The 18,320-nt window shown below is 48.6% G+C and overlaps 1 protein-coding gene across 4 annotated transcripts in view; it reads left to right on the forward strand.

The window, feature by feature from the left end:
* The first annotated feature begins 275 nt into the window (after window positions 1-275).
* The window catches only part of LOC110511479 (kelch-like protein 5), a 46,467-nt gene continuing 28,422 nt past the window's right edge, over window positions 276-18,320 (forward strand). The window contains exons 1-6 of one of the 4 annotated variants that reach the window (XM_036934400.1): window positions 279-1,124; window positions 7,769-7,957; window positions 13,242-13,378; window positions 15,512-15,708; window positions 16,575-16,787; window positions 17,789-17,858. In XM_036934400.1, coding sequence (XP_036790295.1) covers window positions 538-1,124; window positions 7,769-7,957; window positions 13,242-13,378; window positions 15,512-15,708; window positions 16,575-16,787; window positions 17,789-17,858 — 1,393 coding nt within the window. In that variant the 5' untranslated portion in view covers window positions 279-537. Of the gene's footprint in view, window positions 1,125-7,768; window positions 7,958-13,241; window positions 13,379-15,511; window positions 15,709-16,574; window positions 16,788-17,788; window positions 17,859-18,320 lie in introns of all 4 variants that reach the window. The other 3 variants (XM_036934398.1, XM_036934399.1, XM_036934401.1) reach the window with 3 other exon arrangements.

Here is an 18,320-nt window from a genome sequence, read left to right on the forward strand (position 1 = left end):
ATAATGCCTAACACACACACACACACACACACACACACACACACACACACCTTAGTGTCCTATACCACCAGGATATTATATTTCCCATGTGTGTAAATGTTGCCTGGTTTGTGCATAAAGCGTTTGACAGAATAAATTCCCTTTCGTATGGATGAAGGACTGTGTGTGGAGGTGGTCATTTTATACACAAAGAGATAGTGGTCCAATTACGAGCTCCGTTGTGCCGTTGCAACGTGGAGAGAGAGAGAGAGAGAGAGAGAGAGAGAGGGTGTGTGCGTGTTGTCGGTGAGCACCAGCATAGGAGGGAGAGGAGAATAGACAACTCCTACACCGTGTTCTTTTGGAAACAGAACGGAGTGCTGTCTCTCTCTCTCTCTCTCTCTTCTTCCTCCGTTCTCTCTCTCCCTCTTCTCCTTCTCCTCCTCAAGCCTCTCTTCCTCAGTTGTAACCGTGGGGTTTCATAGAGAGCTGTAGTACAGTAAGCGACGGTAACTAGATACGAGCTCCGGGACATTTCTCCCGGTCTCCAGAGCCTGAATGTCAACCAGCGGCTCCAGCTCCTCTTCTCTGCGGAAAGACTTCGATGTGAAGCAGATCCTCCGGAGTCGATGGAGGTGGTTCGGTCACCCGGCGGTTCCCCCGCCCCACAACCCCCCGCTAGGAGACTTCTTTACCGGGAGAGGAGCAGGGGCCAGCCCCGGAGAGTACCAGAGCCCCTCTGTTAGTGTCTGTTCTACCAGTAACGGAACCGTTAACGGCACCGGTACAGGAAATAACTGCATAGTAGCAGTTGGAACTAGCGGTAACGGTAGTTGTAGTGGTAATAGTTCATGCAACGCCAATAACAGCAAGTTTACGGATAATTATGTTGGGAGTCCCACTGATAACCTCCCGGTAACAGCGTTTGCAGCCGCGGCAGCTGGACATTCCTCTTGTCCGTGGGTCACCCGGTTGTCTGTTTCTCACTCTCGGCCGGTAACAGACATAGAGCGCCCCGCGGACGGCTCATCGCTCCTCCAACCGGCGGTACCGGAGGCGTCTGTTCCCGTAGCTGAAGAGGAGACGGGACTGACCGGAACAGAGAGTAATAATAACCACGACGACACTGCCTCCAGCTCCTGCAGGTATGAGGAGAATGAGTTTAGCTTGTTGTCTCCTCTCGGTGCTTTAACGTAGGTCTGTGTTTCAGCTAACTTTTGGTTAGCTTTCTGTTAGCCTGTCTACTGTCTGTTAGCCTGTCTACTGTCTGTTAGGTAGACTACTGTCTGTTAGGTAGCCTACTTTTTGTACAAAGTTAAATTCTCTATAGATTTTTACTGAATGGTCAACTTTGTATAGCAAGCAGCATTCAACATATGACGCCCGCTGTGGGTCTACCGTATATAGGAGGCTCGCTGTGGGTCTACCGTATATAGGAGGCCCGCTGTGGGTCTACCGTATATAGGAGGCTCGCTGTGGGTCTAACGTATATAGGAGGCTCGCTGTGGGTCTAACGTATATAGGAGGCTCGCTGTGGGTCTAACGTATATAGGAGGCTCGCTGTGGGTCTATATAGGAGGCTCGCTGTGGGTCTATATAGGACGCTCGCTGTGGGTCTATATAGGACGCTCGCTGTGGGTCTAACGTATATAGGAGGCTCGCTGTGGGTCTATATAGGACGCTCGCTGTGGGTCTAACGTATATAGGAGGCTCGCTGTGGGTCTAACGTATATAGGAGGCTCGCTGTGGGTCTATATAGGACGCTCGCTGTGGGTCTATATAGGACGCTCGCTGTGGGTCTATATAGGACGCTCGCTGTGGGTATATATAGGACGCTCGCTGTGGGTCTATATAGGAGGCTCGCTGTGGGTCTATATAGGAGGCTCGCTGTGGGTCTATATAGGACGCTCGCTGTGGGTCTATATAGGACGCTCGCTGTGGGTCGCTGTGGGTCTACCGTATATAGGAGGCTCGCTGTGGGTCTATATAGGACGCTCGCTGTGGGTCTATATAGGACGCTCGCTGTGGGTCTATATAGGACGCTCGCTGTGGGTCTATATAGGACGCTCGCTGTGGGTCTATATAGGACGCTCGCTGTGGGTCTATATAGGAGGCTCGCTGTGGGTCTATATAGGAGGCTCGCTGTGGGTCTATATAGGAGGCTCGCTGTGGGTCTACCGTATATAGGAGGCCCGCTGTGGGTCTACCGTATATAGGAGGCTCGCTGTGGGTCTAACGTATATAGGAGGCTCGCTGTGGGTCTAACGTATATAGGAGGCTCGCTGTGGGTCTAACGTATATAGGAGGCTCGCTGTGGGTCTATATAGGAGGCTCGCTGTGGGTCTATATAGGACGCTCGCTGTGGGTCTATATAGGACGCTCGCTGTGGGTCTAACGTATATAGGAGGCTCGCTGTGGGTCTATATAGGACGCTCGCTGTGGGTCTATATAGGACGCTCGCTGTGGGTCTAACGTATATAGGAGGCTCGCTGTGGGTCTAACGTATATAGGAGGCTCGCTGTGGGTCTATATAGGACGCTCGCTGTGGGTCTATATAGGACGCTCGCTGTGGGTCTATATAGGACGCTCGCTGTGGGTCTATATAGGAGGCTCGCTGTGGGTCTATATAGGAGGCTCGCTGTGGGTCTATATAGGAGGCTCGCTGTGGGTCTATATAGGACGCTCGCTGTGGGTCTATATAGGACGCTCGCTGTGGGTCGCTGTGGGTCTAACGTATATAGGAGGCTCGCTGTGGGTCTATATAGGACGCTCGCTGTGGGTCTATATAGGACGCTCGCTGTGGGTCTATATAGGACGCTCGCTGTGGGTCTATATAGGACGCTCGCTGTGGGTCTATATAGGACGCTCGCTGTGGGTCTATATAGGACGCTCGCTGTGGGTCTATATAGGAGGCTCGCTGTGGGTCTATATAGGAGGCTCGCTGTGGGTCTATATAGGAGGCTCGCTGTGGGTCTATATAGGAGGCTCGCTGTGGGTCTACCGTATATAGGAGGCCCGCTGTGGGTCTACCGTATATAGGAGGCCCGCTGTGGGTCTACCGTATATAGGAGGCCCGCTGTGGGTCTACCGTATATAGGAGGCCCGCTGTGGCTCTACCGTATATAGGAGGCCCGCTGTGGGTCTACCGTAGATAGGAGACCCGCTGTGGGTCTACCGTAGATAGGAGGCCCGCTGTGGGTCTACCGTAGATAGGAGGCCCGCTGTGGGTCTACCGTAGATAGGAGGCCCGCTGTGGGTCTACCGTAGATAGGAGGCCCGCTGTGGGTCTACCGTAGATAGGAGGCCCGCTGTGGGTCTACCGTAGATAGGAGGCCCGCTGTGGGTCTACCGTATATAGGAGGCCCGCTGTGGGTCTACCGTATATAGGAGGCCCGCTGTGGGTCTACCGTATATAGGAGGCCCGCTGTGGGTCTACCGTATATAGGAGGCTCGCTGTGGGTCTACGGTATATAGGAGGCCCGCTGTGGGTCTACCGTAGATAGGAGGCTCGCTGTGGGTCTAACGTATATAGGAGGCTCGCTGTGGGTCTATATAGGAGGCTCGCTGTGGGTCTAACGTATATAGGAGGCTCGCTGTGGGTCTAACGTATATAGGAGGCTCGCTGTGGGTCTATATAGGAGGCTCGCTGTGGGTCTATATAGGAGGCTCGCTGTGGGTCTATATAGGACGCTCGCTGTGGGTCTATATAGGACGCTCGCTGTGGGTGTAACGTATATAGGAGGCTCGCTGTGGGTCTATATAGGACGCTCGCTGTGGGTCTAACGTATATAGGAGGCTCGCTGTGGGTCTAACGTATATAGGAGGCTCGCTGTGGGTCTATATAGGACGCTCGCTGTGGGTCTATATAGGACGCTCGCTGTGGGTCTATATAGGACGCTCGCTGTGGGTCTATATAGGACGCTCGCTGTGGGTCTATATAGGAGGCTCGCTGTGGGTCTATATAGGACGCTCGCTGTGGGTCTATATAGGACGCTCGCTGTGGGTCTATATAGGACGCTCGCTGTGGGTCGCTGTGGGTCTACCGTATATAGGAGGCTCGCTGTGGGTCTATATAGGACGCTCGCTGTGGGTCTATATAGGACGCTCGCTGTGGGTCTATATAGGACGCTCGCTGTGGGTCTATATAGGACGCTCGCTGTGGGTCTATATAGGACGCTCGCTGTGGGTCTATATAGGACGCTCGCTGTGGGTCTATATAGGACGCTCGCTGTGGGTCTATATAGGAGGCTCGCTGTGGGTCTATATAGGAGGCTCGCTGTGGGTCTATATAGGAGGCCCGCTGTGGGTCTACCGTATATAGGAGGCCCGCTGTGGGTCTACCGTATATAGGAGGCTCGCTGTGGGTCTAACGTATATAGGAGGCTCGCTGTGGGTCTAACGTATATAGGAGGCTCGCTGTGGGTCTAACGTATATAGGAGGCTCGCTGTGGGTCTATATAGGAGGCTCGCTGTGGGTCTATATAGGACGCTCGCTGTGGGTCTATATAGGACGCTCGCTGTGGGTCTAACGTATATAGGAGGCTCGCTGTGGGTCTATATAGGACGCTCGCTGTGGGTCTATATAGGACGCTCGCTGTGGGTCTAACGTATATAGGAGGCTCGCTGTGGGTCTAACGTATATAGGAGGCTCGCTGTGGGTCTATATAGGACGCTCGCTGTGGGTCTATATAGGACGCTCGCTGTGGGTCTATATAGGACGCTCGCTGTGGGTATATATAGGACGCTCGCTGTGGGTCTATATAGGAGGCTCGCTGTGGGTCTATATAGGAGGCTCGCTGTGGGTCTATATAGGACGCTCGCTGTGGGTCTATATAGGACGCTCGCTGTGGGTCGCTGTGGGTCTAACGTATATAGGAGGCTCGCTGTGGGTCTATATAGGACGCTCGCTGTGGGTCTATATAGGACGCTCGCTGTGGGTCTATATAGGACGCTCGCTGTGGGTCTATATAGGACGCTCGCTGTGGGTCTATATAGGACGCTCGCTGTGGGTCTATATAGGACGCTCGCTGTGGGTCTATATAGGAGGCTCGCTGTGGGTCTATATAGGAGGCTCGCTGTGGGTCTATATAGGAGGCTCGCTGTGGGTCTATATAGGAGGCTCGCTGTGGGTCTACCGTATATAGGAGGCCCGCTGTGGGTCTACCGTATATAGGAGGCCCGCTGTGGGTCTACCGTATATAGGAGGCCCGCTGTGGCTCTACCGTATATAGGAGGCCCGCTGTGGGTCTACCGTAGATAGGAGGCCCGCTGTGGGTCTACCGTAGATAGGAGGCCCGCTGTGGGTCTACCGTAGATAGGAGGCCCGCTGTGGGTCTACCGTAGATAGGAGGCCCGCTGTGGGTCTACCGTAGATAGGAGGCCCGCTGTGGGTCTACCGTAGATAGGAGGCCCGCTGTGGGTCTACCGTATATAGGAGGCCCGCTGTGGGTCTACCGTATATAGGAGGCCCGCTGTGGGTCTACCGTATATAGGAGGCCCGCTGTGGGTCTACGGTATATAGGAGGCCCGCTGTGGGTCTACCGTAGATAGGAGGCCCGCTGTGGGTCTACCGTAGATAGGAGGCCCGCTGTGGGTCTACCGTAGATAGGAGGCCCGCTGTGGGTCTACCGTAGATAGGAGGCCCGCTGTGGGTCTACCGTAGATAGGAGGCCCGCTGTGGGTCTACCGTATATAGGAGGCCCGCTGTGGGTCTACCGTATATAGGAGGCTCGCTGTGGGTCTACGGTATATAGGAGGCCCGCTGTGGGTCTACCGTATATAGGAGGCGCGCTGTGGGTCTACCGTATATAGGAGGCGCGCTGTGGGTCTACCGTATATAGGAGGCCCGCTGTGGGTCTACCGTATATAGGAGGCCCGCTGTGGGTCTACCGTATATAGGAGGCCCGCTGTGGGTCTACCGTATATAGGAGGCCCGCTGTGGGTCTACCGTATATAGGAGGCCCGCTGTGGGTCTACCGTATATAGGAGGCCCGCTGTGGGTCTACCGTATATAGGAGGCCCGCTGTGGGTCTACCGTATATAGGAGGCCCGCTGTGGGTCTACCGTATATAGGAGGCCCGCTGTGGGTCTACGGTATATAGGAGGCTCGCTGTGGGTCTACCGTATATAGGAGGCTCGCTGTGGGTCTACCGTAGATAGGAGGCTCGCTGTGGGTCTACCGTATATAGGAGGCTCGCTGTGGGTCTACCGTATATAGGAGGCTCGCTGTGGGTCTACCGTATATAGGAGGCTCGCTGTGGGTCTATACAAATGTATAATTCTTGTGCAATTTACAGTGAGCTCCTAAAGTATTGGGACCGTGACAATTTGTGTTGTTGTTTTGTCTCTGTACTCCAGGACTTTGGATTGGAAATGATACAATGACTATGAGGAGACCAGTCCAGACTGTCAGCTTTTAATTCGAGGTGGTGTTTAGCGATTTTGTGTTTTTTTGAGGTTGATTTGGTTTCTGTTCAATTATTTAAAAAATTATAAATTTAAGCGGGCGCAACAATGGATTCTAGTTATTGTAGTTAATTACCGAGTTGTTTTGCACTAAACTACATAGAACATTGGCCTGTTGAAAACTACAAGTCCCATACCACGATGTTACAGTTCATGCTTGATCGGATTTCTCTACAGAAACTGCATAGCTCACAGGAGAAAGAAAGAACGAAATGGAATTAAAATAATTTAACCAACGTTGGTCAATTGGTTGTTTTTAAAAAAAATAAAAAAATAACAGACATTTCGGTTAATCGTTAATTTCAGGGTGTTTTCATCCATATTGGGTGAACCGTTTAGAAATTACAGCACTTTGTGTATATTGTCCCCCCCCCAGATTTTAGGGAAGCAAAAGTATTGGGACAAATTCACTTAAAGTATTTGGTCCCCATATTCATAGCACATTATGACTACATGTGACTACAACTTGTTGGATTCATTTGCTGTTTGTTTTGGTTGTGTTTCTGATTATTTTGAGCCCAATAGAAATGAACGGTAAATAATGTATTGTGTTATTTTAGTCACTTTTATTGTTAATAAAAAAAATAGAATTTGTTTCTACGTTTTAATGTGAATGCTACAATGATTACGGATAATCCTCAATGAGTCGTAAATAATATGTGAGAAAGTTATAGGCATAAATATCACAACCCCACCAACAAATGCTAACTCCTCCCCTGTTATTGTAATGGTGAGAGGTTAGCATGTTTTGGGGGTATGCTAACCTCCTGTGTTATTGTAATGGTGAGAGGTTAGCATGTCTTGGGGGTACGCTAACCCCTCCCCTGTTATTGTAATGGTTAGAGGTTAGCATGTTTTGGGGGTATGCTAACCTCCCCTGTTATTGTAATGGTGAGAGGTTAGCATGTCTTGGGGGTATGACATTTGTGCATCTGCAACTTTCTCACTCATCATTATTCACGATTCATTCAGGATTGTCCCAACCCAGCAGCGTTGCAGTTCTTGACACACTCAAACCGGTGCTCCTGGCACCTCCTACCTCCTACCGGTGCTCCTGGCACCTCCTACCTCCTACCGGTGCTCCTGGCACCTACTACCATACCCCCGTTCAAAGGCACTTAAATATTTAGTCTGACCCATTCACCCTCTGAATGGCACTCCTACACAATCCATGTCTCAATTATCTCAGGAGCCAGCAGACTAAATTGCAGACTAAATTGCAGTGTGTGTCATGCTATGGTCTTGGTTGCCATAGGCTGACAATTAAAACACTATCTTGAAAGTGTGTGTGTGTGTGTGTGTGTGTGTGTGTGTGTGTGTGTAGGACTTCCAACAGCAGCGCAACGCTGTCCTCATGTGTGTCGATGGAACCGTGTGCGTCCCCCGACGAGTGTGTGTACACGGCTCACACACACGCAGACCTGACCTTCAGCAGGATGGAGACCTACCTCCGAACCAAGCAGCTGTGTGACGTCACTCTGGTGGCAGGGGACAGGAGGATACCTGCTCACAGGTAACACACACACACACACACACAATTGAAGTCGGAAGTTTACATACACTTTGGTTGGAGTCATTAAAACTCGTTTTTCAACCACTCTACAAATTTCTTGTTAACAAACTATAGTTTTGGCAAGTCAGTTAGGATATCTACTTTGTGCATGACACAAATCATTGTTACAACAATTGTTTACAGAGAGATTATTTCATTTTATAATTCGCTCTATCACAATTCCAGTGGGTCAGAAGTTTACATACACTAAGTTGACTGTGCCTTTTTAAACAGCTTGGAAAATTCCAGAAAATGGTGTCTAATTGACATCATATGAGTCAATTGGAGGTGTACCTGTGGATGTATTTCAAGGCCTACCTTCAAACTCAATGCCTCTTTGCTTGACATCATGGGAAATCAAAAGAAATCAGCCAAGACCTCAGGAAAAACATTTGTAGACCTTCACAAGTCTGGTTCACCCTTGGGAGTAATTTCCAAACACCTGAAGGTACCACGTTCATCTGTACAAACCATAGTACGCAAGTATAAGAGGAGGAAACAGGTACAGAAGTATCTATATCCACAGTAAAACTAGTCCTATATCGACATAACCTGAAAGGCCGCTCATCAAGGAAGAATCCACTGCTCCAAAACCGCCATAAAAAAGCAAGACGACGCTTTGCAACTGCACATGGGGACAAAAATATAGCTGTTTGGCCAATAATGACCATCGTTATGTTTGGAGGAAAAGGGGGAGGCTAATTACACCCGAAGAACACCATCCCAACTGTCATTCACAGGGGTGGCAGCATCATGTTGTGGGGGTGCTTTGCTGCAGGAGGGACTGGTGCACTTCACAAAATAGATGGCATCATGAGGAAGGAAAATTATGTGGATATATTGAAGCAACATCTCAAGACATCAGTCAGGAAGTTAAAGCTTGGTCTCAAATGGGTCTTCCAAATGGACAATGACCCCAAGCATACTTCCAAAGTTGTGGCAAAATGGCTTAAGGACAACAAAGTCTAGGTATTGGAGTGGCCATCACAAAGCCCTGACCTCAATCACATAGAAAATGTATGGGAAGAACTGAAAAAGCGTGTGCGAGAAAGGAGGCCTACTAACCTGACTCCGTTACACCAGCTCTGTCAGAAGGAATGGGCCAAAATTCACCCAACTTATTGTGGGAAGCTTGTGGAAGGCTACTCGAAACGTTTGACCCAAGTTAAACTATTTAAAGGCAATGCTACCAAATACTAATTGAATGTATGTAAACTTCTGACCCACTGGGAATGTGATGAAATAAATAAAAGCTTAAATAAATCATTCTCTCTACTATTATTCTGACATTTCACATTCTTAAAATAAAGTGGTGACTGGCCTAAAACAGGGAATATTTTACTAGGATTAAATGTCAGGAATTGTGAAAAACTGAGTTGACAGCTTCTACCTCCAGTGAACACGCCCCCTGTTTTGATTTGACAATGTCTTCTCTCGACTGTTTCCACATTTTAATGTTACATACATTCTAAAATATATTTCAATTAATACACTGCCTCATTGATCTACACACAGTACCCCATAATGACATCACAATACCCCATAATGACATCACAATACCCAATAATGACATCACAATACCCCATAATGACATCACAGTACCCCATAATGACATCACAGTACCCCATAATGACATCACAGTACCCCATAAAGACATCACAGTACCCCATAATGACATCACAATACCCCATAATGACATCACAATACCCCATAATGACATCACAATACCCCATAATGACATCACAATACCCCATAATGACAAAGCTTTTTTTGTGTGCAAATGTATTAAAAATTAAAAATCAGAAATACCTTATTTACATAACTATTCAGACCCTTTGCTATGAGCCTCTAAATTGAGCTCAGGTGCATCCTGTTTCCATGAATCATCCTTGAGATGTTTCTATAAATTGATTGGAGTCCACCTGTGGTAAATTTAATTGATTTGGACATGATTTTGGAAAGGCACATATCTGTCTATAAATGGTCCCACAGTTGACAGTGCATGTCAGAGCAGAAAACCCAAGGTTGAAGGAACTGTCCGTAGAGCCTCGATACAGGATTGTGTTGATGCACAGATCTGGGGGAGGGTACCAACACATGTCTGCGGCATTGAAGGTCCCCAAGAACACAGTGACCTCCATCATTCTTAAATGGAAGAAGTTTGGAACCACTAAAACTCTTCTAAGATCTGGCCACCCGGCCAAACTGACCAATCGGGGGAGAAGGGCCTTGGTCAGGGAGGTGACCAAGAACCCAATGGTCATTCTGACAGAGATCTAGAGTTCCTCTGTGGAGATGGATGTCCTTCTGGAAAATTCTCCCATCTCTGCAGCACTCCACCAATCAGGCCTTCATGGTAGAGTGGCCAGACGGAAGCCACTCCTCAGTAAAAGACACATGACAGCCCGCTTGGAGTTTGCCAAAAGGCACCTGAAGACTTTCAGATCATGAGAAACCATTTTCTCTGGTCTGATGAAACCAAGTGCCGTGTCTTTGCTATGGCGGATGAAGTGATAAGACATGCTATTCTATAAAATCATTTCTCTGTAATTAATATTACCTGATTGAGCTAATCATGTAAATGTAATTAACTAGAGAGTCGGGCACCACAAAATAATATTTATAGAGCTGTTATCTTCTGATTAAACTCTTAAAGACCTAGTAATATTTTACATCAATAACAGTCTATTTAATCATCACCTTATTCAGTCTCATCTGAAAGTTGTAAATTCTTGGTTATCTTCATGAACCCTGGCTAACAAGTTGAATCAGCAATACAACATTTGGTTTCATTATTTATTTACTAAATACCTAAACAGTCACACGGAATTACACATACACAGGATGGATCATACGTTGATTACTAAGGATGTCATAAAAGAAAACGTCCCTAGTGGACGGAACAGATATGACGGCTGGTTACACAAAGAAAGGGGGTTGGGTTTGAGTGAAAGAGCGGGAAGACTGAGGAATAAAAGGAATTTGGTCTCTGATTGGACCTCGTGAAGCTGTGCTATCGTAAATACAGAATCTTATGCATTTGAAATAACCGCCCATTTTGGAAAAAAGGGAAAATGCAAGAAATATTTACTCTGAGCGCTGCTTCAATAGGTTGGTTGTAGATGGAAGGCCGTGTTGGCCAACAGAGATCTTCCTGTCCTTTTGAAGAATGTCTGGTAGAACGGATGCGTTGTGGTACCGTCGTGTGTTTGGTAGAAGAGATTCTTTGTCCGTCCTTTCCTAGTCCGCGTTTACAGCTGCTGCTGCTGCTCACTCAACGGCTAGGAGGTATCACTTCTTTAGTGAATAAGAGTTCAAAGTTCATACCAAGTTGCCATACTTGAAGCTCACGCTGAAGTTGGCTTAGTTCTGTAGTTTGATATAGGCCCCATTTAACGTATAGACCGTCGTCCTCACGTCCCCGGGAACACATGTTAATTTCGTTAATAGGGACTTATGTAGTGGGGAGAGAAAGGTGTGTTTCATAGTTTACAACCAATGTCTGTTCACTTGGGCGGGGCCACGCAGTGAACAGAATTTACCTTACGGAAACAATTCTCGCATTTAGAAGCTAAAATTACATTTAATCTTTTCACAAATAGTTTCATATTTAAACATTTCATGTGAATCTGATAACTAGAATGTGTAGACTTTCCAAGATACAGTTTATGTCGTCCTATCATCAGTAATAATGTCCCAGACGACAACTGGTCTGACATCATATTCTTTAAGTACCAACGCATATTTTCAACTGGTTAGTAGAGTGAGAGGAAAGGGGGGGGAAGGTATTTATGGGGGTCATAAACCTGACCAACAGGCCAACGTCATGACAACAGATTGAACTCTTTGGCCTGAATGCCAAGCTTCACGTCTGGAGGAAACCTTGCACCATCCCTACGGTGAAGCATGGTGGTGGCAGCATGATGCCGTGGGGTTTGTTTTTCAGCAGCAGGGACTGGGAGACTAGTCAGGATCGAGGGGAAAATGATGATGAATGGAGCGAAGTACTATCTCTCTGTCTCTATGTCTCTATGTCTCTATGTCTCTGTCTCTCTGTCTCTCTCTATTCAAGGGCTTTATTGGCATGGGAAACATGTGTTAATATTGCCAAAGCAAGTGAGGTAGATAATATATAAAGTGAATATATAAAGTAAAATTAACAGTAAACATTACACATACAGAAGTTTCAAAACAATAAAGACAAAGACATTACAAATGTTATATATTATATATATATATATATTATATATATACAGTGTTTTAACAATGTACAAATGGTTAAAGGACACAAGATGAAAATAAATAAGCATAAATATGGGTTGTATTTACAATGGTGTGTGTTCTTCACTTGTTGCCCTTTTCTCGTGGCAACAGGTCACAAATCTTGCTGCTGTGATGTCACACAGTGGAATTTCACCCAGTAGATATGGGAGTTTATCAAAATTGGATTTGTTTTCGAATTCTTTGTGTATCTGTGTAATCTGAGGGAAATATGTCTCTCTAATTATGGTCATACATTGGGCAGGAGGTTAGGAAGTGCAGCTCAGTTTCCACCTCATTTTGTGGGCAGTGAGCACATAGCCTGTCTTCTCTTGAGAGCCATGTCTGCCTACGGCGGCCTTTCTCAATAGCAAAGCTATGCTCACTGAGTCTGTACATAGTCAAAGCTTTCTTTAATTTTGGGTCAGTCACAGTGGTCTGGTCCTGTCTCTCTCTCTGGTTTGAACATCTGAATTCCCCTCCCTCCCTTCCTGTCAGACTGGTCCTGTCTCTCTCTCTGGTCTGAACATCTGAATTCCCCTCCCTTCCTTCCTGTCAGACTGGTCCTGTCTCTCTCTCTGGTCTGAACATCTGAATTCCCCTCCCTTCCTTCCTGTCAGACTGGTCCTGTCTCTCTCTCTGGTCTGAACATCTGAATTCCCCTCCCTTCCTTCCTGTCAGACTGGTCCTGTCTCTCTCTCTGGTCTGAACATCTGAATTCCCCTCCCTTCCTTCCTGTCAGACTGGTCCTGTCTCTCTCTCTAGTCTGAACATCTGAATTCCCCTCCCTTCCTTCCTGTCAGACTGGTCCTGTCTCTCTCTCTGGTCTGAACATCTGAATTCCCCTCCCTTCCTTCCTGTCAGACTGGTCCTGTCTCTCTCTCTGGTCTGAACATCTGAATTCCCCTCCCTTCCTTCCTGTCAGACTGGTCCTGTCTCTCTCTCTCTCTCTCCATCTGAATTCCCCTCCCTTCCTTCCTGTCAGACTGGTCCTGTCGTCGGTGTCTGACTACTTTGCGGCCATGTTCACCAGTGATGTCCGAGAGGCCAAACAGGAAGAGGTTAAGATGGAGGGGGTGGACCCTGATGCATTGTGGGTGCTGGTACAATACGCTTACACAGGTACACACAATTACACACCACCCCTGTGTAGGGTTCAGGCCAAAAGAAGTGCACTATACTATTTATATCACACACACTCACCGGACAGTTTATTAGGTACACCGTCCCATTCACCATAATGGATGGCTCCTACAGACAGGCATCAAGACATTCAGTTACTGTTCCATCTGACAGTTTATTAGGTACACCGTCCCATTCACCATAATGGATGGCTCCTACAGACAGGCATCAAGACATTCAGTTACTGTTCCACTGGACAGTTTATTAGGTACACCGTCCCATTCACCATAATGGATGGCTCCTACAGACAGGCATCAAGACATTCAGTTACTTTTCCATCGGACAGTTTATTAGGTACACCGTCCCATTCACCATAATGGATGGCTCCTACAGACAGGCATCAAGACATTCAGTTACTTTTCCATCGGACAGTTTATTAGGTACACCGTCCCATTCACCATAATGGATGGCTCCTACAGACAGGGCGTCAAGACATTCAGTTACTGTTCCTTTGGACTTTAGACTGGGCAACACGTGTGAAACTAAGTGACTCTGAGCGTGGTGTGATGGGCGGGGCCAGGCACGTCGGATTCAGTAAGAAACGTTTGCGGATTGGCTATTTACAGCAGACGACCACACCGGGTTCCAGTCCTATCAGCTAACAACAAGAAGAAGTGTCTCCAGTGGACACGACATCATCAACACTGGACAAATGAGGAGTTGAAAAACAAACAGCCTGGAACATGACAGTGAGTGTCCTGGTCAGTCCCCCCAGTCCTCAACCCTATAGAGCCTCTCTGAGTGTCCTGGTCAGTCCCCCCCAGTCCTCAACCCTATAGAGCCTCTCTGAGTGTCCTGGTCAGTCCCCCCCAGTCCTCAACCCTATAGAGCCTCTCTGAGTGTCCTGGTCAGTCCCCCCAGTCCTCAACCCTATAGAGCCTCTCTGAGTGTCCTGGTCAGTCCCCCCCAGTCCTCAACCCTATAGAGCCTTTCTGAGTGTCCTGGTCAGTCCCCCCAGTCCTCAACCCTATAGAGCCTCTCTGAGTGTCCTGGTCAGTCCCCCCCAGTCCTCAACCCTATAGAGCCTCTCTGAGTGTCCTGGTCAGTCCCCCCAGTCCTCAACCCTATAGAGCCTTTCTGAGTGTCCTGGTCAGTCCCCCCCAGTCCTCAACCCTATAGAGCCTTTCTGAGTGTCCTGGTCAGTCCCCCCAGTCCTCAACCCTATAGAGCCTTTCTGAGTGTCCTGGTCAGTCCCCCCAGTCCTCAACCCTATAGAGCCTTTCTGAGTGTCCTGGTCAGTCCCCCCAGTCCTCAACCCTATAGAGCCTTTCTGAGTGTCCTGGTCAGTCCCCCCCAGTCCTCAACCCTATAGAGCCTTTCTGAGTGTCCTGGTCAGTCCCCCCAGTCCTCAACCCTATAGAGCCTCTCTGAGTGTCCTGGTCAGTCCCCCCAGTCCTCAACCCTATAGAGCCTCTGAGTGTCCTGGTCAGTCCCCCCAGTCCTCAACCCTATAGAGCCTCTCTGAGTGTCCTGGTCAGTCCCCCCAGTCCTCAACCCTATAGAGCCTCTCTGAGTGTCCTGGTCAGTCCCCCCAGTCCTCAACCCTATAGAGCCTCTCTGAGTGTCCTGGTCAGTCCCCCCAGTCCTCAACCCTATAGAGCCTCTGAGTGTCCTGGTCAGTCCCCCCAGTCCTCAACCCTATAGAGCCTCTGAGTGTATATATGAGGGTTTCCGGTGTACCTAATAAACTGTCGGGTGTGTGTGTGACACAAGTATTTTTAAATATTGAATACACTACAAGTTTACATTTCAATTCTTAGCAACAAAAGTAATCAAATTATGTATCTCTCTCTCTCTCTCTCTCTCTCTCTGTCTCTCTCTCTCTCTGTGTCTCTCTCTCTCTCTCTGTCTCTCTCTCTCTCTGTCTCTCTCTCTCTGTCTCTCTCTCTCTCTCTCTGTCTCTCTCTCTCTCTGTCTCTCTCTCTCTCTCTCTGTGTCTCTCTCTCTTTCTCCCTCTCTCTCTGTCTCTCTCTGTCTCTCTCTCTGTGCCTCTCTCTCTCTGTCTCTCTCTCTCTCTCTCTGTCTCTCTCTCTCTGTGCCTCTCTCTCTCTGTCTCTCTCTGTGCCTCTCCAGGTCGTGTGGAGTTGAGAGAGGACACTATAGAGTGTATATTGTCAGTATCATGTCTCCTCCAGCTCCAGTCAGTCGTCCAGGCCTGCTGTAACTTCCTCATCAAACAGCTCCACCCGTCTAACTGTCTGGGGATACGCAGCTACGCAGACACACAGAGCTGTACACACCTCCACCACACTGCCCACAGCTACACCATGGTAGGTACACACTCCCACAGACACACAGAGCTGTACACACCTCCACCACACTGCCCACAGCTACACCATGGTAGGTACACACTCCCATTCTTATTTCCCCTTCCTCTTTCGTGTTTTCCGTTCACTTCACACACACACACGGTCTCCCCATTATCATCACAACTACTGTTTCCATGGAGGGTTGCTATGGTGACTGGAAAAGCTGCTCTATTCGTCTCTATTCCTCTCCTCTCCTCTCCTCTCCGCTCCTCTCTGCTCCTCTCTGCTCCTCTCTGCTCCTCTCTGCTCCTCTCTGCTCCTCTCCTCTCCTCTCCCTGATTCTCTCCTCTCCTCTCCTCTCCTCTCCTCTCCTCTCCTCTCCTCTCCTCTCCTCTCCTCTCCTCTCCTCTCTGCTCCTCTCTGCTCCTCTCTGCTCCTCTCTGCTCCTCTCTGCTCCTCTCTGCTCCTCTCTGCTCCTCTCTGCTCCTCTCTCCTCTCTCCTCTCTCCTCTCCTCTCCTCTCTCCTCTCTCCTCTCCTCTCTGCTCCTCTCCTCTCCTCTCCTCTCCCTGATTCTCTCCTCTCCTCTCCTCTCCTCTCCTCTCCTCTCCTCTCCTCTCCTCTCCTCTCCTCTCCTCTCCTCTCTGCTCCTCTCCTCTCTGTTCCTCTCCTCTCCTCTCCTCTCCCTGATTCTCTCCTCTCCTCTCCCTGATTCTCTTCTCTCCTCTCCTCTCCCTGATTCTCTTCTCTCCTCTCCCTGATTCTCTTCTCTCCTCTCCCTGATTCTCTTCTCTCCTCTCCCTGATTCTCTTCTCTCCTCTCCTCTCTTCCTCTCTCCGCCCTCTCTCCTCCCTCTCTCCTCTCTCTCTCTCTCTCCCCTCTCTCTCAGGAGAAGTTTGTGGAGGTGGTTAAAGGTCAGGAGTTTCTCCTCCTCCCGCTAGACGAGATGGACAGATTGTTGTCCTCCGACGATATGAATGTTCCAGACGAGGAAACCGTGGTTACAGCATTGCTAAGCTGGGTCCGCCATGACGTTTCCACCCGGCAACCACACCTGCCCTCGCTCCTCGCTCACATACGACTGCCTTTACTGCAAGCACAGGTCTCTCTCTCTCTCTCTCTCTCTCTCTCTCATCTCCCCCATTCTCAAACCTCACATCATCACAACTAGGAATACACCAATCAATCATCCAACCAATCAGTCAGCCAATCAATCAAGAAATCACTCAATCAATAATCCAACCAATCAACAAATCAATCAATCAATCATCCAACCAGTCAATCAACCATCTACCCAGACAACCTGACAAACAGCTAGTAAAACAGCTAGTCAATAATTGGTGAATTAACTGGTGAAAAGCCCTTTAAATCACTAAAGGTCAGATCACCCTCCCTGCCTCTCCAGTTGGTTCAGTCTATGGAGCATAAATCAGTTGGAGCGTACCAAACACATTTACAGGGGAGGGGAGAGGGCCCATAAAAGCCAAGATGAAGTGGTGAGAGCTGGAGTAGAGGAAGAGAGGAGACAGTAGTTTAGCAGACAAGTGAAGAGGCTGCCCCCCCCCACCACCCGACTCCCTCTCTCATATATATACACCTTCCCCAGGGTTCATTCTGTAGTCAATACACAGGGGAGAGGGGAAGAGGGAGGTAAACGAGGAAGGTTGAATTGTTGCTTCAGACCTGTTCTCCGTGATTGATTCATATAGAACACTACACCCCACACACACACAGCAACACACACACACACACACACACACACACACTACACCACACACACACACACAGCAACACACACAGCAACACACACACTACACTACACACACACTACACCCCACACACTACACCCCACACACACACACACACTACACCACACACTACACTACACACACACACACACACACAGCGCAACACACACACACACACACAGCAACACACACACACACACACACAGCAACACACACACACACACACACAGCACCACACACACACACAGCACCCACACACACACGTCTATGTATTATCAGATTAGTGAGACAACACATACTAGCTGTTAATTTGCTTTTCTCTCTCTCGTGTGTGTGTGTGTGTGTGTGTGTGTAGTTTCTAGCAGACCTGGAGTGTAACCCTCTGCTCCGAGACAGTGTGGAGAGTCAGAGGCTTTTAATGGAAGGTAGGACACACAGGCCCTGTCCTAAATCTGTCTTCCCTACTGCTGAAGGTAGGACACACAGGCCCTGTCCTAAATCTGTCTTCCCTACTGCTGAAGGTAGGACACACAGGCCCTGTCCTAAATCTGTCTTCCCTACTGCTGAAGGTAGGTCACACAGGCCCTGTCCTAAATCTGTCTTCCCTACTGCTGAAGGTAGGACACACAGGCCTTGTCCCAAATCTGTCTTCCCTACTGCTGAAGGTAGGTCACACAGGCCCTGTCCTAAATCTGTCTTCCCTACTGCTGAAGGTACTGACAGGCCTTGTCCTAAATCTGTCTTCCCTACTGCTGAAGGTAGGACACACAGGCCTTGTCCTAAATCTGTCTTCCCTACTGCTGAAGGTAGGACACACAGGCCTTGTCCTAAATCTGTCTTCCCTACTGCTGAAAGTAGGACACACAGGCCTTGTCCTAAATCTGTCT

This window comes from Oncorhynchus mykiss, chromosome 10 (assembly GCF_013265735.2).
Source record: "Oncorhynchus mykiss isolate Arlee chromosome 10, USDA_OmykA_1.1, whole genome shotgun sequence".
Taxonomy (NCBI): domain Eukaryota; kingdom Metazoa; phylum Chordata; class Actinopteri; order Salmoniformes; family Salmonidae; genus Oncorhynchus; species Oncorhynchus mykiss.